This window comes from Asterias rubens, chromosome 19, assembly GCF_902459465.1.
Source record: "Asterias rubens chromosome 19, eAstRub1.3, whole genome shotgun sequence".
NCBI lineage: Eukaryota > Metazoa > Echinodermata > Asteroidea > Forcipulatida > Asteriidae > Asterias > Asterias rubens.
The window spans coordinates 11,609,190-11,634,145 of NC_047080.1; the positions used below are offsets into that span (position 1 = coordinate 11,609,190).

At 37.9% G+C, this 24,956-nt stretch overlaps 1 protein-coding gene across 1 annotated transcript; it reads left to right on the top strand.

Moving 5' to 3' along the window:
- Positions 1-219: 219 nt before the first annotated feature.
- Positions 220-24,676, top strand: LOC117303176 (phosphatidylserine lipase ABHD16A-like). Its single transcript, XM_033787302.1, has 19 exons — positions 220-291; positions 976-1,032; positions 1,381-1,447; positions 1,759-1,845; positions 2,531-2,616; positions 2,824-2,894; positions 3,292-3,482; positions 4,391-4,536; positions 5,156-5,219; positions 5,370-5,419; positions 5,753-5,917; positions 6,253-6,316; positions 6,630-6,693; positions 7,127-7,183; positions 7,409-7,471; positions 7,716-7,774; positions 8,057-8,155; positions 10,376-10,425; positions 24,243-24,676. The coding sequence occupies exons 1-19, from the start codon at positions 220-222 to the stop codon at positions 24,354-24,356; spliced, it is 1,626 nt and encodes a 541-aa protein (XP_033643193.1). The 3' UTR covers positions 24,357-24,676.
- Positions 24,677-24,956: the final 280 nt, after the last annotated feature.

The window sequence follows — 24,956 nt, forward strand, 5'->3', positions numbered from 1 at the left end:
ACAGGTATGATGAAAACCATGAAACAACAGAGCTGTTTAATCCAACTGCTTTAAGTTTACCCACTAAGATATTGTGATTAACTGTATCGAATGCTTTTTCCAAGTCAAGAAGAAGCATGCCAGAGTAGTTACCTTTGTCCAACTCGGTTCTACCCTCGACCCTCGACGAAGAGCGCCCCCAAGCGGCAAAAAGTATGTGTAAATAATTCATTGGAAATCATGGCCGCTTCCCTTCGACGGTGTATTTTTGGTCCTCAGCTGTATAGATTGCACACTTACGGCGAAACCCAGGTGAGAAATAACAAGAAATCTGCAGCATTGTGATTAGATTTAATACGTTTGTATGTCTGTATTGAAAGTCCGATGATCGGTGTAATGCGATCTCTTCCTCCCTCCCTATTTTATCATCACAAAAAATCAACACAGGTAGACAGTGCACAATCAATGATGGCATTTATTTCATGATTTTGTTTGTTTGGTGTTTGTTTTGATTATTTTCCGTCAATAAATACTTTACTAGTTATTGTGAAATCAGTGGTTGGCAGGATTCGAACCTACAGCCCTGTGATTGCAAATCATGCAGTCTAACAACTGGACCACGATGGGCAATGAATGGGGCTACATTAATAATAATAATAATCGCCAATTAGCAAAATATCAAAAGAGAACCCACACAAAGATATATTGTGTTTCTACCTCCATGGTTGAACCCACACAAAGATATAGGCGGTGCATGCGCGAGTCGCGCATGACGACATACATCGCATAGCAAACTGCCCCTTATATGCCTTCCCACAAAGCATTACAGTTCTGAATCGCGATAAACCTTATCAATCAATACACAAAATAAATGATATATGATGATATTTTTACGTATGGTATGGTTGATCAACTGCTTCCTCCGGCTCCGCCCATCGTAGAAGCAGGTCCGAGTAACTGACAATGAATGAACATTTTTATTCTGTTCCTTTGCAGGGTCATGAATACCAACCAAACATTTTGGAGCGGCAGGGCAACAATGTTGTCAGGATTGTAAGTACATTAGTTTTGGAGGTCTCGAGGCTGGCCTCGGCACCCTCTGGACTCGAAGAATAAGCCGAGGCTGGTCTGAGGCCGCCAGTTTTGCTCAATATTTTCCCACTATTTTCGCTTTAAAAAATATTCCTGAGGAAAAACTGAAGTGAACACTGCAGTGTTGTTAACAAATCGTTCGCCACTTGAACTGTTTGTCTGCTTTTTTATATAAAAACTTTATCATAATATTGTTGGACAATGACAACAGATCGCCCACAATCAATTAAGATGGTACAACAAAACTATTGTTACATGCTGTTTAGAGATCATTATTTTACATTCAATTTATTGGTTTTTTTTCAACAGATAACATTCTGCTGGTCATTTTCATACTACAGCTCCCCGGTACTGCTGGCATATCTGTACCGAAGAAGTAAGTTCTCAAATTATCAGACCAATCAGTTGAAACCCCTTGCAATATTCACTACCGGGTAGGCCTATCCGCAACAAAAATATTACCTATGGGAAGTCACCTAACCCATTCATCAATTGAGAGGGCAAGGCCATTTTCATTTGACAAAGGCACTTCCATTGGAAAATCTTGAGGACTGTGGAAAACTTTAAGTGGTAACCAAGTCCAAGACCAGGGGAAACAGAGGCCATGGCCATCTTATAATTCAAGGCCTGGAACGTGATTTCTTATCCTGGGTTATAAACAGTTCAATATGAAACATTTGTTTGCAGATTATTTCACCTATGAGGGAATAACTGGTATCGGGAAGTTGATAGGATTCGCACTTCCTGCATTGGCTTTGGCCATGTGCATGCGAGGTAAGTCAGTCGGATTTTTTTTGCCAAACACACAAGACCTGAAAGCCACTTCAAGGTTTGCGCTACAATATTTCCAGGGGCCGTTACCACCTACTCCTGGGGCTGAAACAGGGTTACCCCCTTTACAGTCCATATACAGATGTAGGCTGGGGTATCGTCCATCAGAAGCCTGTCTTTTAGAGCAGAAAGCATTACCTCCCCAACTTTATGAAGCAATCATGGTTAAGTGTCTTGCTCAAGGAAACAAGTGTCACGACTGGGACACAAACCCACACTCTACTGATCAAACATCAGAGCTTGAATCTGATGCTCTTAACCGCTAGGCCATGACAGGCCACGGATTACTGTATTAACTGTGTGTTCACCAGTTCACCGATGTGTGTCACTCAGTTCTTTCCCCCGAGTCCTGCGAAACCATTTCACAGGCTTTTTACTTTGGTGGGATTCGAACCCATGAGCTTAGCCATTCTTGAGCATCAGGGCCCAATTTCATGCCTCTGCTTACCATGTAATTCTGAGCTTACACCCCATAGAATGGTGTGCACTACAGAGCTCTGTCAGTACAGAATTCTGTGCTAAGCAGAGCTAGAAATTGGACCAAGATGTTTTACCATTAGGCCTCCGAGTTTGCTTGTTAGCTTCAATCCAATTTAATTGATTTTCGTTATGTCTTATATTTTATAAGGATTTGGCAGATACACGAATAGTGAGTACTGCTCCTTCTTGGCGGTACTTGAAGATGCTAAAGAAAAGAACAGCAATGAACTGAAGGTAGGTTTAAGAAGGCAATAAATGCTGAAATATTTACTTTTTCCTAATGTCTGACTATTTAGTATCACTCACTTCAGTTTTGAATGATATAAACTACGTCAGCCTGCAACATACACCTGTCTTGCCCCTGTTGTTGAATGTATTTGTCGGATCAGCCACAATGCTCATCTGTTCTTCTTTTTTTAATCTCGGATGATTGTTTTGTAGAATAAGCTTCAGTACTATGACTTTGAGTTCAGTCACTGGCCACCAGATTTCAAATGGAGCGACGTCAACAGGTATTCATTCATTTCATTTCATTAGTATCGCATTTCGTGGCCCACAGGCCAAAGTGGACGAGATTTACATGTTTATAACCAAGCCTTGATTTCAACTTTGCAGTACTTACTGGTGCTCCACAAACAAAGATTTGAGAAATTGGGAGACCGCCATCACAGGGCTTGAAATTGTTGTATTAGTGCAAAAACGTATTGCCCAAAGTAGTACCAGAAGTTCTCAAAACATTGTATCTCCCTTAAATTGATGGATGAACAGACAAAACTAGGCATACAACCTTTTTTTGCATGGAGACTTTTCGTGCAAAATTTAAAAGAATTGCAAAAATGAGAGACTACTATTTTACACTGACCAACGTAATTTACCTTTAACTGCCTTATTGCCTTATTACATTTGTAGTGATTCAAGTAAAGTGAGATCATCGGTTGGTAGCTTCACCTCATCAAAAATCAATCGCCCTGTGGAGTATACTAGTCTCCTCTCAAGGCTAGCAGACTTGCCTCTTCAGTTCCTTAGTTATATGGTTGTACACACAGTGGGAAGGATGATCATCTACCCTGGACATACACCCGTGTTCAACACATTAGTATGTGAGTAAAGTAGAAATCACTGCTTGAGCTGAGGCTATTGCTAGACCGGGAAAGTCATGGTGGTTATCCCAGCAGAGGGCACTTTTATATCATTTAGCACAGAGCTTACCATTTTCACAAATGCATTTGCATCATAGAGTTATATATAAGAACTAGAGGGCGCACGAGTGATGCTTCGTGCACAAACGCCACGGGACCGCAAGATGACAAGCGCGTCATTCTGCACGCGCGTTGAATATGAAATACACGTTTGAGGTTTTTTTTATTGAACACTCACGCGATGCTGTTTGTTCAACTTACAAAATGGCCGCACAAACACACGCTGTGAGATAGCCGTTTTGTCAACTTAGAAAATGGCCGCCTGCGCGCATGCCGGAGCGCGTATATAGGCCAGTGCGCCCTCTAGTTCTTATATATAACTCTATGATTTGCATGTACAGGGTGCCAGACTGGACTACACAATGGGTTGTACTACATTTTCCAGTAACCACGAGACCAAAACTGATCTTTCTTAGCCGCAGCTCGTCTGATACAAAACTCTCATTCAACCAGTCAAAAAACATATCTCACTTTAACAAAAAAAAAAACTCAATGATGCCTCAAATCCAAACTCAATCTTTGTAGCTTGGTACCTTCGGTAATGTGTGAGTGGAATGGAGTAGAACCACGGATGTGAACCTGTAACCGTCTAAGATGATGGTTCTTTATAGATCTTCTTTGTCTTATTGCAGTCCTAATACAAAGTATCTCTGGTTAAGTTTTTAAGAAGAAAAGGAAATAAAAGGATACAAGTGAATATTGAATATTGAGCAGCAGAGATTGAGTATTGAGTTTGTGCATTGAATTAGACACTTTAATTGAGCTCCATAAGAGCTTTTATATATATCATACTCTCTTTTAACCTAAAGGGCCTGCCCTAATTGAAGGAAGAGCCAAACTGTTTGAGAAAAACGGCGCTGTTCGCTCTAAGCTCATAGCAAGGGATGGCAATGAGATTGATATAGTAGTCGTTGATAGGAGGAACAAGGTGGAGTCATCGCGCAACAACAAACTGGTATGTAAGGCCGTGTCCGAAACGACGACTTCGGCTACAATTACAGCTAGATCCCGCGCGTCTGCCTATTCTTCAACACGGGTAGACGCGCTGATCTAGCCGTAGCTGTAGCCGAAGTCATCGTTTCGGACACGGCCTAACTCTTAAACAGCTCGAGTGGAGATTCCGCTAAAGAACCATACAAGGCCCAATTTCATGGTGCTGCCTACAGCGAACTTATGCGCTTACATAGAATCAGTGCACTTTACAGGGCGGCATAAGCATTGAATTCAGTGGTAAGCAGATAATGTTGGAAGTCTCAGAAGCACTTTTTCCATATTTTGAATAAGCTATGTGGTATATTGTCGAATCAATATGTAAGATGCCATATGCTCAAGTGCCATTAGAAAAAATATACTGCAATGCATTTTGGGAAACCAAGTATATTAAGCTGCCAATATGGACGCCATGCAGTAGTTTACATGAAACTTTGCCAGGATTATATTTTTGTGCAACATTGTTTCAAAATCAGCGTGCTGATGTTGCTTGGACTAAGATTTCACTAAGAATCTTAACCTGCGGATAATGGGCATGAGACATGCATATGGGATATTAATGGGTTTCACCATTGCTGTTGTAGGTAATATGCTGTGAAGGCAATGCAGGATTTTATGAAGTTGGCTGTCTGGTATCACCATTGCAAGGTTAGTACACGTTTGCTCTTTCTTAATGTTTTTAAAGTGGTAGCAGAATCATCTGAGTGGGACTTGAAGACCTGATTGAGAAACTTGTGAATAATTTGTCATGTTTTTCAAAACTGGCATTCTCAAAATGATTTTGTTATTTGTTTTCAGCGAGGTATTCTGTTTTGGGCTGGAATCATCCTGGGTTCGGAGGTAGTACTGTAAGTAATCTATCTAAATTAAAGACTAGATTAGTAATTATCCAAAATATCTTAAAGCTGACTGATTATCAATCCTCCATTGATTTTGTTGTGTCTAACTGTGTCTTTCACAACTGCCTTATGTGGTATTACAGTGTGAGCGGCACGCAGTAAATCTTTGATCGTCCTCATCATCTGAAAATCTAAGAGCTGATTGATTGTAAAATCAATGAAATAAAGCCAATATAAATGTGCACCCAAACCCTTTCTTCCCTTCCTTCACTATAGCGAATCCTATATTTTATTAGCATTGTCTTCTGCAACAATTGAAATATTTTATTATTGGACTTTCAGGGTAAACCGTATCCAGAGAACGAAGCTAATGCTGTAGACGTTGTTATCCAGTTCGCAATCCATCGTCTAGGTTTTGAGCTTAAAGATATCGTGCTGTTTGCTTGGTCTATAGGAGGTTTTACAGCTAGTCTGGCTGCTGAGGAGTACCCAGACATAGGAGCAGTAGTAAGTATCAACCCTCCTACTATGTTACCATTTAATATCATCCACTGTGGTCTTTAATATTGCATAATCTAGGCCAGCAAGCAATATCATATGATATGTAGTGAATGCATCTACATGGTACAAAGTCAACCCTCCTACCATCGGATAATTTAATGTCACCCACTGTGGTCTTGAATGAAACATTAACTATGCCAGCCAGCAATATGATGTCATGTGGGAAATGCATCTACATAGTACAAAGTCAACCCTCCTACTATCTGACCGTATAATGTTATATATAAATTGCTGTACTCGCATATTTTGACAGTTGCGTATAAAATTCCTTTTCCCCCTAGATATTAGATGCAACATTTGATGATCTACTACCTCTAGGCGTAACCAAGATGCCTGAATTTATGGGTAGGTGTTGCTCTGAGTGGACAACTTACGTGCTCTTTTGTTTCATCATAGTGTTTCATCTTGTAAGCATTTTGACATTTAGTCGTAATATTGCTGGTGATATCACAAACCCATGACGTATTTAAGAAAAGGAAATATTTAATTTATTTATTCTCTGCTCTCCATGGAGGAACTCGGTACAAATACAGTACAAGTAAAAAAACACTACACCATCAAAATTGTTAGAAACCTAAGAAGGTGCAATCAAGATTTATTACGGGTGATGACGTCTTGTGAAGTGGATTAATAAGCTGATATTACTCTTGTGTTTCAGGAGGTTTAGTTGAGCGCTCAATACGTACATACATGAACCTGAATGTAGTGGAGCACCTTTGCAAGTAAGTGATTTATTTTGACTAAAAATGAGTTTCAAAAGCTAGTTTTATAAACTGTTTTAGCAGAGCAGTCACCAAAGCATAATGTCAAGACATGAGTGCATCTAATAAATATGAACAATTGTAAAATTGTTGCATAATAAAAGATGGTTTGCAAGTTTTTAATGTTAGTGAAATCTGAAACTTTATCAGTAAGACTTTCACTTTGTCTACATGCTTTGAACTTCACCCTTGAAGGGACCACGACAGTTTCCCTATGGTAACGAGCACTTCTAAAAGGAAAATGGAAATTTGTATTTGAATTTGTCAGAGGGCACCTTGGCAATTAATGTGGGTGAAAGGGGTAAATCCTTTGCATGGGTCTTTTGATGTTGTACAATGGTGCACTGTGGTTTATACATGCGCATCTAATCTTCTTTTGTTTTTTTAAATCTAGTTATCCTGGGCCTATTAGGTTAATACGTCGGTCTCGTGATGAGGTGATCACTACATCGTAAGTACAATGAATTGTTGATAGACCTATATGGATTAAAAGTTAAGCCTAATCTCCGAGGTGGATTTCACAAAGAGAATAGACTTGTCTTATCTTGAGTTAGGATGAGTTTCTCAATCTATAGGACTAGCCTTAAGTTTTTTTAATAAGCACATACAAATGAAATCATCCAAAAGGAATTCTGAGCGCTAATTTTACTTGTGACTGTTTTATTTTTATTTTCAGAGTAATACCTGACATAGCCACAAATAGAGCCAATGATCTGTTAGAGATCCTACTAAAGCATAGGTGAGTATTCAGAGCTCTGTTTTTCTGTACATTTGTATGGTTTGTGAGTTTGTTTTAAATGTGGTTTTTGAAAATCGTCGACGAGGTGACAGACTACCATCAACAAATAAATTATTTTTTAGTAGTCTTATTATTTGGGGGTTTCTTCTCATTTTAAACCGAACAATTTATCATCATCCTCGTTGATAATCATATTGTTGATAATTGGTATAAAATAAATAGATGATATTTTGTTTCTTGTCAGGTATCCCAATCTGATGAATGAAGAAGCAGTAAAGGCCTTGAAGCAGTACCTGAGTCAAAGTAAGTTATAGCCATTGTTGTTATCTTGTGCTATATACAGAGTGAAAGGCAAAGTTTCAGAGTGAAAGGCAAAGTATACCCATGGTTGTTGGAACATTTTGGAAGTCATGATCCTCAATCCAGTGTTAAGTTCTTAAGAAATGATTATATCAGTGACCCTGTCACGAAAATCTCAGGGGAGAGATTAATTTAAGGGAGTGCCAGCCTCCTCCGCCCCTCCCTCCTACCAATTCTTAATGCTAATTTTGGAAACACTTTTTTCTTCTCTTTTTATATTTTCAGTGTCAGTTTACTCTACCTTTGAAGTGGATGACGCTACTTGCCAACATGTCCTACAGAGCTATGTACTCAAGAACTCCAGTAAATTCCCTATCTTAATAGGTGAGTAAATCATCACATCTGTACAAGAAGGTCATAACTCGGTTTAGTCTAAAGGTTGTATCTTGCACACTTGGAAGTACACAGTTTAGTCCATGCAGCCAAGTTGTAATCTCACGCCTCTGGATTTGCACTTGCATCCAAGAAGTTATAACAAAGATTCAATTTAATATCTCAATCACAACATAGTGTGTGTGTTCACATTGTTTGTGGGCATTGCTTGAATATGAGCAGATGCTACATTGACATAGGCAGGTGTTTTGAGTGTTTTTTGTCTGGATGTTCCAAGAATGTTTGTCTGAGATAATGGTTTTCCAGATAACATGATTTGGCCTGAAGGTTTTAACTGGACCCAATGTTGTAGAGCTGCTCAAGCAGCAAGTATCGCTCAATAATTTTCCTCTAAGCAAAATTGGGGAAGCTACCGCTCACAGACGGTACAGCATAAATTTGAAATGGCCCAGCGAGATTATACATCGCTGGGAGTGAGAGAGATATCTCTATAAGGTCAAAGAACAAGGCCTGTGTTTGTATTTTGTTTTTACACTGCCTTGTCTTGAACTTTCTTTCGGTTAATACCTTATTGACATACTTACAACATGAACCAAATGGCTCAGTAAATATTATTGACTATTTACACTTGAATGGCTTGAGGGCATTAGCCATGTCAATCAGTGAAGCTGCCAAAAGTAACGTATTTTTTTGATTTGTTCATTTTTATTTTTTTTAATCATGAAGTATTTGGCCTTTGCATGTTACCAGGCTTCTCCGAATATGCCTGAAGCAAAAAATGTTGTGTTGATATATTGTAAAATAAAATCACTTACATTAAAGAAGTCTCCACAAAAAAAATTTCAAACAAATTTTAAAAAGAAGTTGTTTTGTTTTTAGCATTTGATTTAATTAATAGACAAACAATTTTGCTTATTCTAGCAAATTAAGTCTGAGCCCGGCAGTATAAATCCACAATGGAACCCCCCCCCATGTCTTTGTCAAGACATTTTAAAATTGAACTGCCCCATGCAATCGTTTCCTAGAGTCTAGTGGTCATGTAACTAACAAAACCTCTTTCTAGAGCCATTATCAATTACTCTCTCTCCTTATGTAAACATTCCCAGCTTCTAAAGTAGAAAAACCCTGCAGTGAAAATAAACGGTAACCAACGCCACATCCTCATCTGCAAATTATTTCCCGCTATCACCATCGCATCCGGAGTACAGCCCCTAAAATTATCAGCCTAGTAATTATGGCTTCTTGATCCCCAGGCAAGAAATTGGAGAATTTTGTTCCCCTCGTTCCCATGAAGCAGATAGCAGATATAGGTGTGAAAGTAGGGCACAAGGGGGTTAGACTGGCCAAGTCCATCCCTCTGGGGATGGTAGGGTTTTTGTCATAATGATTATTCTAATATGGGTGACAATGTGTCAGATGGCTTCAAGCAGTTCTACCAAGATCAATAAGGAAAGTGTCATCTAAGTACAGTGAAATATTGTCATTTGTGTCCGGATTTCTATTTTTAGTATGGACGTGTACTTAATGAATGGTAGCGGTCAAAGTTATTGAGTACCTTTCTATATACTATATACATGATTGGTAATCTGAACAGAAAATGATGAGTCTCAATCTGAAAGCTGACTGAATATAAATTTCATATTAGTATTAATCCAGAAGATAAATATTTCTGTCTAAAACACAGTAAAAGAAAAACGAAAATGGGTTGGGGGGGCATTTGACCCCCCACCGAAAGGCATTCAACATTTAAGTGAATTTCCCTAGTTTTTCTTTCTTCTTTAATATTAGGGCCACATAATTACTAAGTGTGGTTGGTCATCCTCTTTTTATGCAATTATAGTTGCATGTCTCAAAATGTAAGTTCCCAATGAAAACAACCATTGACTTAAACTAAAATAGAGAAAGACATCTGAAACACACCTATCAAGTCCCACTTCCGTCCCCCTACTGTCCCACTCTCCCAATTCTAAACCCGCCTCACAAGTCAACCCCCAGTTGCTCATCAATCCCGCCCATTGCCGTGATATCATAGGCATGACAGCCCCTGGGCATGACAGCCAATAGGTCAAACCTATCAAGTATGTACCTCCCAATTAACAACCTATATTTCATTTCACACCTAACTAATGGACATAATTACATTCCCAAGACTGCCCATCAATTAGCAACCTGTTTAATTAAGGGTTTAATTGGTTTGATTTATTTACACAGGCGAGGAGGACTTGGAGTTTGTGACCTCAGCACAGCTTGTCATCTTTTTGGTAAGTGTGAAGAGTTTCCATGTTTTCTCATGTTAAATCTAAATGGGGATTGCGTGGTTAGTTGAGTATTGTGTGATTTCATATTCACTACTTTATGGTGACTAAGAACAAAACTGAAAAGTGAAAACAAAGGGTCTCCATAGAAATGTGTGCACAAAGTCTATGGGAAACCGTTAATTGAGGGACAAAGGAAATAACAAAATATGTCTCCACAGGCATGCAAAAATGGGGTCTGTGTACTATACTAGTAAAAGAAATGAAAATTCTTTAGTATTCTTTTTCTTTTAGACAACAAAAATCATCAGGATTCTCTTGATTCCCCGTCTGTCTGCATTATTTTGTAGTTCTCATACAATAAACTAAAGAAACTCATAACATGTCTGTGTTCATTGGTTCATGTGTCTTTGTGTGCGTAACCGTGACCCCCTTGTGTGTACAATTACAGTCAAGTCGGTCACTTCGTGAATAAAATCAATAGAAATTGAGGCAAATGTTGTTGACATTGCTCCTGGGATTGATGTTAATTTACTAGAATTGTCTTTCATTTGACATTCCTTCACAATGCAACCTGGCTTCAAGGTGAGCTGGTTTTAATGAACCAGTTCTACTTTTATTAAAGGGTGATCAGTCCAACTGTACAGATGTATTGGTATACCTTAATTTTTAATTATTATATGACCTATTAATTGAGTTGTTGACTGGTAGGTTGTTTATATGTAGGTCAGTGTGAGCAGCTGTAGAGAAGACAGGGTTACTTAAGAAAAAATGGTTTGACAAACGTAAATGTTGTTTTTGAAGAAACTTTGTTTCAAGCTGTTTCATAAACAAGTCTGAGATTTTGTTTTGAAGCAGCAAATTAGCCTTCCAGAAAGATACAAATAAAACAATCTTAATCTCTGTCTTGTCTTTATAATCAGTCGTTCATGTCCAACTGCATGCCATCACTAAGCCCAGTGTGCTATCAAGACCATGCTATGTTTTTCCAAACATTCCAGGGCACTACTCATATGTGAAAATCCAACTGTTGAAAAAATACATTGTACGATTACATTTAGCCTACAGTTTAATAAAGTCCCTTCAAGGGCCTGCAAGCATCTCTTGCTTGTAAAAAAAGAAGACTTCAATACTCAAAAACTGCCAACTGAACTTCTTACTGATCTTTGAAACCTTTTAAAACCTTGCACCTGTCCATTTTCTTATATTTCCTCAGACAAATCATAATGTTTTATTGTTGAAGATAAATAATTGCCTGTGGGTGTTCATATGAAGGACTCTACTCAGTTGATTGGCAATTTGTCATCATGGTGTTTTAAATTGCCAATAATTTTATTGAGTCTGTGATCTGCCAACATAATTCAGTTTATATGACATGTTGGAAATGACAGCTTGTTAAGAAGGTCCAATCTTCAAAACATTACCACTAAGCAGCCAATAGCCATAGTCTAAGACGCTTTAGTCAGACACAGCTTTCTTACAGAGTGAAACATGAACAGCTATTGCAAAGGAATGCTGGTTGAAACTGTATAAATACTAAATTCACGTGCTATAAAATAAAGTCATTAGGAGTTACTTGCTGGTATAGGTTATTTTTTGTTGAAAATGCCTTTATGACAATTTTTTTTAATACATTGTGAATTTTCATCCACAATATCTCATTTCCCTTATTCTCATCTCGATAATTTCATTTACCCCTGTAAGTTTTTTTGATTAACATTTCTTTGGTTTAATACTGTGGAATAATTTCACCTGAACCTGAATCTGAACGAGTTTTCAACTTGCACTTTCATTAGGAATGTTCCATGCACTTTAATGTTCAACTTGGTTAAGTTTTTACAAGGAATGTCGTGCATTTCACACGACTTGATTTGTTTAGAAGTGTCAACAAGGTTTATCCCGCCGTAAAAATAATAACATTACTGAGTTTGAAGTAAACTGCCACATGATGTGAAGAATAAACACTGTTTTACAGTCAGATGAACTCCGCCATATGGAGCATTATGTGATTAAATACCTCACTTGTGCAACCATAGAGTCATGCAACCATAGAGAAATGCAACACTATCCACGAACTGACCTTAGAAATTACAAGAGAAATTTGGTTCCCTCATACTCCATTTGTCTCTGGCTTAGTGTAAATTAAAAGTAGAGTGGAAATACAAGAATGAGTTCAATTGTCAAGCTGCACTTAACTTCCCTGGTGGTTTATTAGAGGTGACTTTTTTTTACCGGGATAAAATGTACCAGTAGTGTTGAAGTGGTATGGAGTGTTACGAACGTTTGGACATTGTGGTGCCATGAGGCTATTCAATGATGCCTCTAAGCATAGGTAACTTTGTTATACAGTAATGGATCCAGGGTATCGTAATGTCCATCCAGCTTATTTTTTTCTGATATGTCAGAAGCGAGTGTTAAGATTTCTCACATTCTGACACAAACTGGAAATGTATCTGGCAAGACCTTTATTTAAAAAAGCTGAGAATTGTTGTTGAATATGAGTTGTCCCATGCAAATGACATGATATCGTAAACTCATTTGGTTTCCAACTGCGAAGTAGAGCTTTTCAAACCACACATAAAAGACATTTTCAATTAATAGCGTGCTTTGTTGCCATGCAAACTGTGGGTTCTTTAGAAAGCCACACAGTTTTTTTTTAAACCCTTGGGATTACCCGGCAATGATATATTTCTACCTTCCCTTTAACCATCTTAGAAGTGGCACTATACTTTGACATTTGATGTTGTGCTCATCATGACCTTCTATACACCCATGGCCCAGCTATCTAACGCCTTTAAGACGCAACGCACGTACACAATAGAGCAGTAAACATTTATTCAATCCCTCTGGTGCAAAGGCCAAGCTCCAGGAATTCAGTTTTGTCTTTTTAGTTTCCAGGCAGTTGAATTTGCAGACTCTTTACTCCAAGGATCCCTAGTCGGGTCGACTATTCACCTCTTATATCTGCCTGGGATTGAATTTCTTACGGAGAAACATACATAGGGGAGAGGTTGTAAGACACAAAAGCACGCACATCACCCCGAGGTGGTTTTAACTAACCTGGATTACCTTTTATAACGTGGCTAGTTTCTTTGGTAAGACGGTAGACCGAAGCTCTTGAAGATCAGTATGGAGAAGACTTGTTAATACCCTACCCTCTAAGTCCCCTGTAACGTATACCCTTAGGAGATGTTCCCTGTAATCTTTCTCATCGCGTCTCTTCCTCGCCAGTCGAGGGGGCTAGGATTATGTGCAAAATAGGCATTGATCTGTTGTTGGGTGTCTAATGATTAAAGTTAGGGTATACTTTGAATCAAATGGGTAACCATCCCATATTAGAATGTAAAATAAAAGTACATTTAGATATCTACACAATGGGTGCATTTGCCTCAAATGGGTAACTACTTCATGATGTCTTTAAGACACACCTTCCGAGTCCTGTGAAAGAAAATCCACAGGTATATTTACTCAGATGGGATTCGAACCCTCGACAGAGCAGATGTCTTACCACTTGACCATCAAGACTGTTCAAATCCTAATATTTTAGCTTCGTACCCGAACGATATAAATAGGTGTTTCACAGGACTAGGGGATCATGTACTGAGTATACAGTGCTTAAGTTCTATACAGGTTGTCAGTGTATTGTAATTCACCCATGTGCGAGTATACTCCAGAGGAGGTTTCTGCACAGTATAGGAAGATGAGTTGAGAAAGTTGAAAGATATAAGAAGTTGACAAGATTTTGAAGTCTTCAAGACGCTGTATAGCTTAGAGGCAGGCAGGTGGTTTTATTGCATTGAGGAACTCACTTCTGATCATTGCTCTAATTGGCTTTATCTTGTTATGACTGGAGGCTCCTACTATTCACCTAGTACCTAGTATTACTCTTGAACTCGTCATCATTGTGTGTTAGACTCTTGGATCAATATTGTAAATTTACCATAAAAATAGGAAACCAGTGGCTGATGTTTGAAGCTGGAGGCAGCTTGATTTGGAATTGCAATCTCTGATACCTGCTCATGTGAACTTCCAGGATTTGTCTCATCGTCTTGGCATTTTCTTCGTAATAATCCAGTATGGTGGCTCTCTTTTTTTTCTTTTCTTACATTGTAGCAGGGAATGGAGATTTGAATATTTTATGGAGTTATTTGTCACTTTGTTTTGTTCTTTCCCCATAGGTGCATTTAACATTGCTTCATATCAAACTGAAAATATGGGATAGATGATGATTCAAACTTGTGCAATTTATGTCCAGGATATTCCAGCATTGAAACTGATCAGTGATTAGTAAGCTTTTTTTTAGGCTACATGTTCCATTTAATTCAATCTGTGCATTATTTGACCCTAGTGGAGCACACGGTCTTCATGATTATGGTTTCATCAATAGGGTGGTGACTTACCGTCAGACTCAACTCGAGAACAAATATAGCCAGAGAGAATTACTCTCAGAGATAACCACAAACAATCAAGCGGGCATTTAAGTGCTCTAAAAACGACAAATACCTAGCTGTAGGCATGCACTGCCATCCGCTGCCTATTTGCCAGGCCACTTTAGTTCAAAATGATATAGGGTACCAAGCTGTTTAGTCGAATCTTGAATAAGACTTGGAGATCTCTGTTTATGCAGTCTGGGCAAGGCCTTAAGGTTATGGGACACTAGTATGGCCAGGAAATGTCAACCGGTCATTTTCAGAGGCTTTTATTTTGCTGTTTTTATTTCGATAATGGTGAGTGCAAAAGAATGGAATGCTGGGGGTTATTTGACTGTTCGAGTAGCAAAGAAAATAGGCACAGGTCGAGGAACAGGAAATGATAATTGTTGATGTCAGTGCAGGAGTTGACTTCCTGCTTGTGTCTTTGGGGCAGTAAGACTGAAGTAATGTTATCTCTCTCATCTTAAGAAAGATTGTTTAGTGTTAGCTCTTTCAAGTGTTTTACCTGGAAGTTAACAAACAGGAAAAACAGTTCCTTGAAAAAGTGGATTGGGGTTTAATTGCCTTGATGTTCTTTAAGTTGGATTTGGGGTATTTTCAAGTTTTGTTGAAATGATCCAATCTGATTAGAATAAAACATTGATAGTTTTATCTGATTGACCATTTGTGAAAAAAAAGAACACAAAGATTTCAATTTGAACAGTGAACTGGAAATCAACAGTGCGTTGAGTTTTGTAAGCCCAATGGTCTTCGAGGAATATTTAATTGTTTTTGCAAGGGCTTTGGTTTTTGATAAAAGTCCCTGGCATTTGACGTTGGTGCGGAAATCAATGCTCGGTCAATATCTCCTTCTGGAACTGACGGCTTGACAGAAACAATACGGTCTTGACAGGGTTCATGACCCACTCAAGCCAAAAACTTGCCTCGCTGTAGAGTCAATGGGCTTCCTTTTATATAATAACGACGTCGATACACATACTCTGGATGTACATGTTCGGCATGCCTCCGGTCATTTTCATAAAGTTGTTAGAGAAGTACTGTATATACTTGAGCACCCTTGTCATCCAACATCCATCTGACAGGTTTTTGTAGTGTGGGCGGATCATTGGCTGATGCGCTCTGTACTTTAAAATGAAATGAAATTGAGTTAATTCTTATTAGTTATGGATACCTTTAATATATTCGGAATGTGATTATATCATCGATTTTATTCATTAAGATATGCATTTATTGGCACGTAGATCTGACTATCATATACATTTCAACCGTAAAGGGTTATGTACTTTGTAAAGATGCTGTTTGCGATACTACCAGGGATTTGCATTTTGTGATAAATTCTGATCAAAATCAGGCATAAATGATGTGAGTATTGCACCAGCAGACCTTTTGGCAGTCATCACAATTTTTGTGTGTTTTTTTTTTGACAATATTTTTTATTTTTTAAGCATGAAAGATAGTGTACACCTGAGATTTTCAATTAGGACACTAGACTTTATAATGGGGCAGCCATAGTGTGTTTGTTCTTGTTTAAATTGTTGTAACCAAAGTGAGGCTTGGAAGAGCTATTAGTCTGGCCCATTGTTGGTATAGAATTGAAATAGTGTGCATTGTTAATACTGCAACAGACAAAGATTGTTTTTAGCATGATAAAGGTCTAATACATTGTAGATGTTAATTTTTTAAGTGTGCATCGTTGATAAAGAATATAATTTGGTTGAACCCCCCCCCCCAAAAAAAAAAGACAGTAAAATAAGTTTTCACCAATGCATATCATATGAAGGACAGCAAGATACAAATATTGTTTTCAAAGTTTGCAACATTCTGAACAGCAGAATTCAGAGCATGTAGGTCTATATTTTGTTATCCAATTTAAAAAGAAAACAAGAAAGAGTGTCCTCAGTAAAGGTTTGCAATGTTCCACAAATTACAGGTATTTTTTCAACTTTGACCTAATCAGCCCAAATTAGTGTTCATTGTAGTGACTGTACAGGTATGTAAGATATTAATTGAAGTTCAATTGTACGGCATAGATTGGAAACCACAAGGTTCTCAATTGGCAATCAGTGGACAGCGTAGTTCAGTTTCCAAATATAGAAACCAGAATTAGTTTCCTTCAAATTGCAATCATGTATTTCAGTTCATTTCAGTCAACAGACCAAGTCGGTTATTAGTTCCACACAATTCTCATTTGGTACATTGTTTGACTTGTCAAGCAGTATGACACACTAAACTCTGCTAGTTGGTTGTTAAGACACTGCTCTAGAATTGCAAAGGTTGTGGGATCGAATCCCACCCAAGTAATATGCCTGTGATTTTGTTCACAGAACTTGGGAAAGTACTGAGTATACAGTGTATATTGGTGAAACCAAAATGAATATGTTAGTCCATTTGTTTTTTGGTTTGTTTGGGCATACCTACTACTGGCTTTGGCTTTCCTGGTTATGCCCTCATTTCAAATTCTCCTCTAATTGTTCATTGTTATTGTTATTCTCTATTGGAGTGAACATAAATGTCTTGAACTGAAAACCAATTACAACACCAACTTGTGTCCATCAACGATATGTCATTGGTTCTGTAGCGCAAGAAATCCTGAGGCCAGAGTGAATCCTATATGAATTATTTAGCCTAGATTGGTTGAGTTGTCTCAGTACATCAAGGACAATCAAATCCATGCCAAGTCTTGTGTTTCATCACTGGCTTGTTATTACAGTTCTATTGAGCAGGATTGACATGAGCAACATGAACTTGAAAAAAGTCATTCATCTCAAATTTCTAAATTGATGCAATCAGATGAGGGAAGTAGGCAGCAATAGATCAGTAACGATACCTTCAATGCCTATGGTACATTAATCCAGCTTTAAAGCCAAGTTCGAGTCTGTTCAGCATCAATTCTAAGAGTCTTATATATACCAATAAAGTACTCAATTTGCTTGAACATAGAGCAACATTTTTAGACAGGTTTTGAAATTGTTTAATAATGATACCTATTTGTGTAGCACATTGTAAGGGTTTACAATGAGCTGCGATATCACTCTACATCCACTGCCAGAAATACTGGGGAAAAACTTTTCTCATAGCGGTAAGAACATAGCTCGATAAAAAGACAAATGTCGTTAGCAGAAATTGAAAACAAACAGTAAAGGAAACCCCAAAACATTTAATTGAACCAGTTTATGGGTCAGCTGACTTTGACCCTGGGTCAGTCTGACCCTAGGTCAGGCCCTCTTGGACCCGGTTTGTAGAACTGTTTTTCAAACAAAACAAGAAACTATTCCACCTGTCTGACGAATGACAGCACTTTAAAACAATTTAGGATTCATGAGAGAGATTCCGTAGATCTATGTAACTATTATGTCTCATTAGTTTTATTTTTTTCTTCACTTAAATACCACCAGCACACCTAGTATCTTGAAACACCTGCATTATTTGAATGCTGCTTATACACTTGTTATTCTCAATCAATTTGTCATGTCAATGTGCAAATATTTGAATGTTTGGTTGAAGCTTGATTTGAAGGAGCATCTTGTCGTGTTTGGAGTTGTTGAACTTCCCTCTGCAAAGAAAACTGGAACACGTTAAGTATCCTGAGGTAGGTCGGCGAGGCGGGTCTCTCAAACATTCTCAAGACAGAAAGCCAGAGATATTTACTCACAGATAAAAAAACATCATGAAAATCTTCAAATTACATGCGTGTAATTTTCATCGCTTGCGGTGATTGTGCAAATCCAATTTTTGTTCGACAGACTCAGCGGCTGTACTTATTGCATTTTGAATCCATCATCAGGACCCAACACAGAACATGTGACAACTTCAAATCAAGAATACAGAAATTAGAAAATTACGCTGCAGGTTAAAGCCTCCAATCCTTCGTTGAAGCACGGACCCTTCTAAATTGAAGATGCATTGTGGTGAAGTAAAATCAATGGCACAATTTAAACTAGGCTGTAGAAAATTCCCAAGACACCCGGAAGCAATGTCCTGCAGACTGGTGGTCCGTATTTTGCAGAGGTTCGACCAATCAGCATGTATAGTAAACACTGAGTAACTCTTGTCAGTTTGCCATCGCCTAACAACAAACACCAGAAATTGCTTTGTCTTTTTTGCCATAGGCTCTACTAAAATAATCTGGCCCACATTATTTGTAATTCTTCACATACCCCTCGGACAAACAAGACAATGCTGTGCCAGTAATTTAATCTTTTAAAAATTCTGGCAAAAAATTCCTGACTCAAAATGTCTTTTGTAAGTGACAGACCTGGAACATTTTGAAGGGTATAAAAGGATAAATATTGTAGGCCTGGAGTTTTTCATTTCCAAGAGCTGACGCAATAACACAGCAAATTTTGTTTAAGTTTCGTAACAAACGAAGGATAGCTTCTTATATTTAAAAATACCATAGCCTTATCTATAAAATAACACTCAATGTGCTTGGACAAAGGGAAACATTTTAAGACAGGTTCGAATTTTTTAAACTCGGCAGCCACTGCCAGAAACCAAGCCATCTTTTCATTTTGATTCAAGTTACCTTTGCTACTTCATCTGAAGTGCAGATTGTCCAACATGATTGGCAACTTCAATACAGTTGGCTCCCAGGTACTATTAGAAATTCTTGACAACAGGTGTAAAGTATTGTTCATTCATTTATGCCTGTGAGCAAACTTGATGTTTGAAGAAGCAGCTTATTGATTGGTTGTCTCCGTTTGCCAAGCATGGAGGAAGACTGCTGGAACATCAACAAATTCTTCCTTTTTGTGGAATGATGAGGTGGCTAACTCATCGTTTTTGTCATCTAGAAAATGATATGAACACAAAGCTCACCTACAAAGTAATGTATCATTGCTGAGCTTAATTTCATCTGATGTCCACTAAATTATTACATAATTGAATGCCATCATTGAGGGGCACAGTTTCATGCTTAAGTAGAAAAAGTAGCTTAGCACAACAAAATGATGTTTACCAGAATAAGGTTACCAGCCAAAGTATCATTCTACATGTACAATCTGTGACTGATATCCTGCTCATTTCTGTGTAGCAGATAGTTGTTAAGCATTATTTTCTGGTTAAAGGCAATGGACACTATTGGTAATTACTAAAAATAATTATTTGCATAAAACCTTTCTTCGTGACGAGTAATGGGGAGAGGTTGATGGTATAAAACATGTGGGGAAACTGGAGTTAATCCACTAGGCAATCCGTGAATGAACAAAGAGACACAGACTCCTTAGGTAAACAGGCGTGCCTAGACCTTCAAGCCTTATATTCTTGTCTCCTTTTACCCAATCTGTCATATTGTTTTCCCACAGGATCCCAAAGTCTTTTTGAACCTGGTTTCCCTTTTTGTACAAGTGCGTCACATAGCCTATTTTTTCCTTTTTAGCTGATAACTGTTCAATTCCTTCACAGTGATTAGAATTTTCTATTAGCTGCAAGTTGCTTGGCCTGCAACATCATCTTCCTCTTCTGCTGACAACTCTTCAATCCATCTCATATTTGTCCATCCCCCATCTTCGCTGAGCTCTCGTTTATGTTTCTCCTTTCCTTGATTCCCCCTGGTTCTCACAACCACCTTCAGAAGAAACAAGATGGAAATATTCGGAACACTTTAAGTTTAAGTCTAAGACTATTTCACCTTCCGATCGCCCTTTAAGTGCTAAAAAGCAAGGGGAGTGCAAATTTCCTATCTGCATTACAGGAATGATCGTTGGAGCATGGAGGATAAAGCAATTTATCCCCTGATTCACCAGGTACTCATGCAATCATAAGTACCTCTCCAGTAGGACTGTCCAGAGTGCAAGTTCATATACCTTTTAAGTCTTCTATAAGTCGATGCAATCCTTCTCTGTCTTCCAACGGAGCAGACTGAAATGATAAGAGAATCATCAGATTAGCCTGAGTATTTGTCTGCCATCATTCAGCCATGCTTCAGCTGGTAACTCTCTGACTGCTTTTGCTTTTCTTCGAGTCATGGAACGTCTTGCTGTAGCTTTTCCTACAATCTGTTTTATTCAAAATGTTTGGTTGTGTTATTTTCCTAAGGTAAATAGTCTTAACTAATTAAAGTGCTTGTGATGGTGTTGGAAAGTACTCTATGCCATTGTGTAACCGAAATAAATAGATTTAGATTTCAAAAATTTATTCTTCCGATCTTTGTTTCACCCAAATATAACATTCAAGTCAAAAACAATTTCAATGTGGAAGGTTCCTGCTTCATGGAACCATTTTCAGTGTCCTTGTCTTTTGTGGTTTTGAATTATTTATCTCATCTTTTCAAACTTGAAACAATTCCAGGGAAATTTATGTCAGTAATTATTGTGTACAGTTGTTGTACAGATGTTGTGTACATTTGATGGGGCGTCCGTGGATTTGTTTGCATTTGTGCATATGTTTCTACTCTTCCATCAGTAGTGACTGCCTTCCTACAAATGCACCAATTTTCAATCCTCAAACGATTGATATGAACATGTTAGCTACAGCGAGTTCTCACCACATTGCTTTCTGCCACTCAGCACTAGCTACATGCAGAGATGCCAATCTATTAAAGTAACTCATCTTGCGGCTGTTTAAGCTACACAATCTTATTAGACGTCTTGGTGTAGGAAGTAATATGTGTTTTTTATGTTCATATCGGACAAACTTGCCCCAGAGCTCTGCACACTATGTGAGAATACTGAATGCCAACCCAAATGCAGTTTGTGTCATTTAGGATATCGGATGTTGTTCTTAAAAAAAAGCTGTTTAGGTGTTTCAGGCACTGAGGTGTCAACTAAAAGCTCAGAACAGAATGAATGAAACTCTGAAAGGAATTTGGATTGCTCCCAGAGGGGCTCAAGTCATTATCTACCATGTCTACATGGGAATCCATATTTCTTACACATAGGGTATAACAAAACCCATCATACACTCACTTCTCCCCAAAGGAGCTGAGTAGTAAAAAATTTCGAGACGAAAAGTTAATCTGTGCGTATTCTAATACAACACAGGACCTGCAAAATGCATATCACTGACTATAGTGTGTTCATAAATGTTGCACATAAAAAAAGTGTGCCAATAAATAGTGCCCATAAAAAGTGTGTCAATAAATATCACACATAGAGGGCCAGATGTCTATATTTTGCCAGGAGTCAGTCTCTCTTATCTTGTACTGGTCAATCTACTGACAAACAGCTTGGCCGTCTGGTTCACCCAGAAGTATCAATATTCCACTGCTTTAATTCAGTCACTAGTTGACAATTCTAGAAAAAGAAAAATTCTAGAAAAATTTGCTCAGCTCCCCAAAAAATGTTAGAAGTATTTGTTGACTGGCGTAACAGTTGTCGCAATTTTGTACTGGTTCGTAATTCATACAACAGTTAGATCACTACACACATTAAGCACTTAACACATTCTATATAGGCCAAGAGATTTGACAATAATATATGAGCCACAACATAGAGAAGATCATGCAGTTTGATCTGTTACTTATACATATTATGTCAACTTTCTTGAGACATTTTTATCAGAAGTGCACCCCATGCCTTAAGCTGGAAAGGAAATCTTGACTTCTGAATGTTGACTGCTTGAATAACATGGGCTTACTGGTTTCCTTAAAACATCACAATAAGCCATGTTTTTCTGACCTTTGTTTTCTCTCTTTGTATGTATTTCTCCTTAATTAAATTACTTCAGATAGTCTTGCCCAGACTTCAAGTGTCATTTGAAATTGACAATTCGATTACAGGGATATCAAAGGACTGCAACATCCCATTTCTGAATTTACCTTTTTTCATTTCCCCTTTTTCAGCGAACTCTCCTTATAAATTGAGTTCTTTCCATTTCTGAATTTACCTTTTTCCATTTCCTTCACAGTCAGCTCTTTTTTTTTCTGTTTAGCATTTTCAATTTTGTTGTCACTTGTATTTTCTCCAGCAATACATACCTATTACCAATAGGTTTTAAGGGCTTTAAAATCTTAAGAAAGGGCGCCATGAGCATTATCTTTTTGATGAATATTGATTGCTCAGAGTGGTAAAGTGTAAACCTCAATGCAACACTACCTTACTAAGTAGAAAGCACCCATATTTTCTTCAATAAATTAGTATATATATACTGCAATATTTTATGTTTGTCAACCTGCTTCCTTTATATTAAGCGCACCCTGCGGGAAATCTTCTTATGTTGATAAAATAGTCTGTGCTGGCACTGTAAGGGCCATGATTGGATTTCAGAACAGGTTCCTTCCGATCTAGTTTTCAAAAGGTTTTCAAACGGCAAATGTTTTCAGGACAACTGCCTTTTTTTGTATTTGGATATCTTACTGTGTGAGCAACTAAAAGCATTATTACTAATACTGTTTTCATTATTCATTTACTTTGTTTGTAATTTCTTATTTTTTACAATGTTAACCTTGAATCATGCACAGCTCTTGAAGGAATCATTTCTGCGTCTTGATTCCTAAGGTGGTTCCCTAATTCTTAGATACCTTACAATGTAATACAGCCTGCTTTGGAACTTTGGCCTAATTCGCAAACATATCTTGTATCACTATGTTTAAATAATCACGTTAAAGAATGTGTAACTGGTTTGCCTCGCAATATGAACCTGGAATCTTTTGTGTCCGGAGAGGAAAATGCAATTTGACCGACTTTCGTTTCATTTACGATGTATTTTTTTTATAGATGTTTGTTTTTTGTTGTATAGTGTTGTAAGCCTGGCGTCTGGGAAGCCAGGATGCATATGGTGTGAATATCGTATTATTGGGCAATAATCGCCATCTGTATAAAAGTAAAGATGTATTTCATTTTTGCTGTTTGGATGGTTATTTTATGCAGATTGTAATGTTGGATCAGTGGAAACGGTATAATATAGCTGATGAAACGTGCATGTGTGAAAGGATATCATTGACTTAGAGTTGTGCGCAGCCTGACACGCGTGCATTTTGCTATTGTTTGTCATAAAAAATAGCGGTCAATGACGTCATGTGCAGTCATCTATTGTGAAATATCATGCTGTGTAATAGTGATGGTTCTAAAGAAATGCACCAACTATTAATATTGTTTTGTTCATCAAACAGTCTGACTTGATTCAGACAAACTGTCCAAAATCAAATTAGCAGCAAATCTCAGCAGACATCGTGTTAAGACGATTTTGTGTGTGTTCGTTTCACACTATGTGATTCAAGTAACTATGGTAACTTAACAGAGTCAGCATGCAATTTGACAGTAAATTGCTGCAGTTAATTGCTTTTTGAAGTCTCTGCAGTAGACGTTACTCTAGGTTATTATGCTATGTAATATTCTTGACAAACTAAATTTGATAAAAACCAAGCTACAAAACCACCTGTCATGAAATGTATCACTTATGATCACATTATCTTATGTCACCATGTTTGTTTTTGTGTGTACTCCAATCCAGGCTGGCAAGTACATGATTGACTTTGATGCAACTCACTGCACTCCTCTACCCCCAATGCTTTTCATGATGCCCTGGTCAGTCGAGGACGACACCTTCAATGCTGGACTGGATTGAGTAAAGAGTAGACACACTCTAAGGATTGGGTTAAGGGTGACTGTCAAACGCACCCAAAACATAAATAAATACTTGCAAAAAACTTCAATGTCCTATTACTATTGCTAATTTTGTCTAGGCACTGATCAACCTGTTTAAGCCATTTAACTGGAAAGATTGTGTAAGGTGTCGCAAATGTGCACATGAGTATCTGTGTACAGTATGTAGGTGAATTCAGCGCAATGTTGCAGGCTGCTATACAGTAGACTATCATTCAAAACCATAGTGGACTGGATGATATTGAATGGTCAGACAGTAGGAGGGTTGACTGTGTACTGTGTAGATGCATTCACCACGTGTTATCATACTGCAGGCTGGCATAGTTTACCTATCCTTTAAAACCTTAGTGGATGATATTGAATGGTCATACAGTAGGAGGGTTGACTGTACCGTGTAGATTAATTTACCACATGATATATTGCATAATTGTGATATATTTATGTTTGTAAATATTTATGGGGGATATGGTAAAACCAAAATAATAGTTTTCTGGGAATGTAGTGTAATGATCTTGTTTGATGTTGGAGGTTCAGTGTATTGTAAATACGAGACTTAAAATAA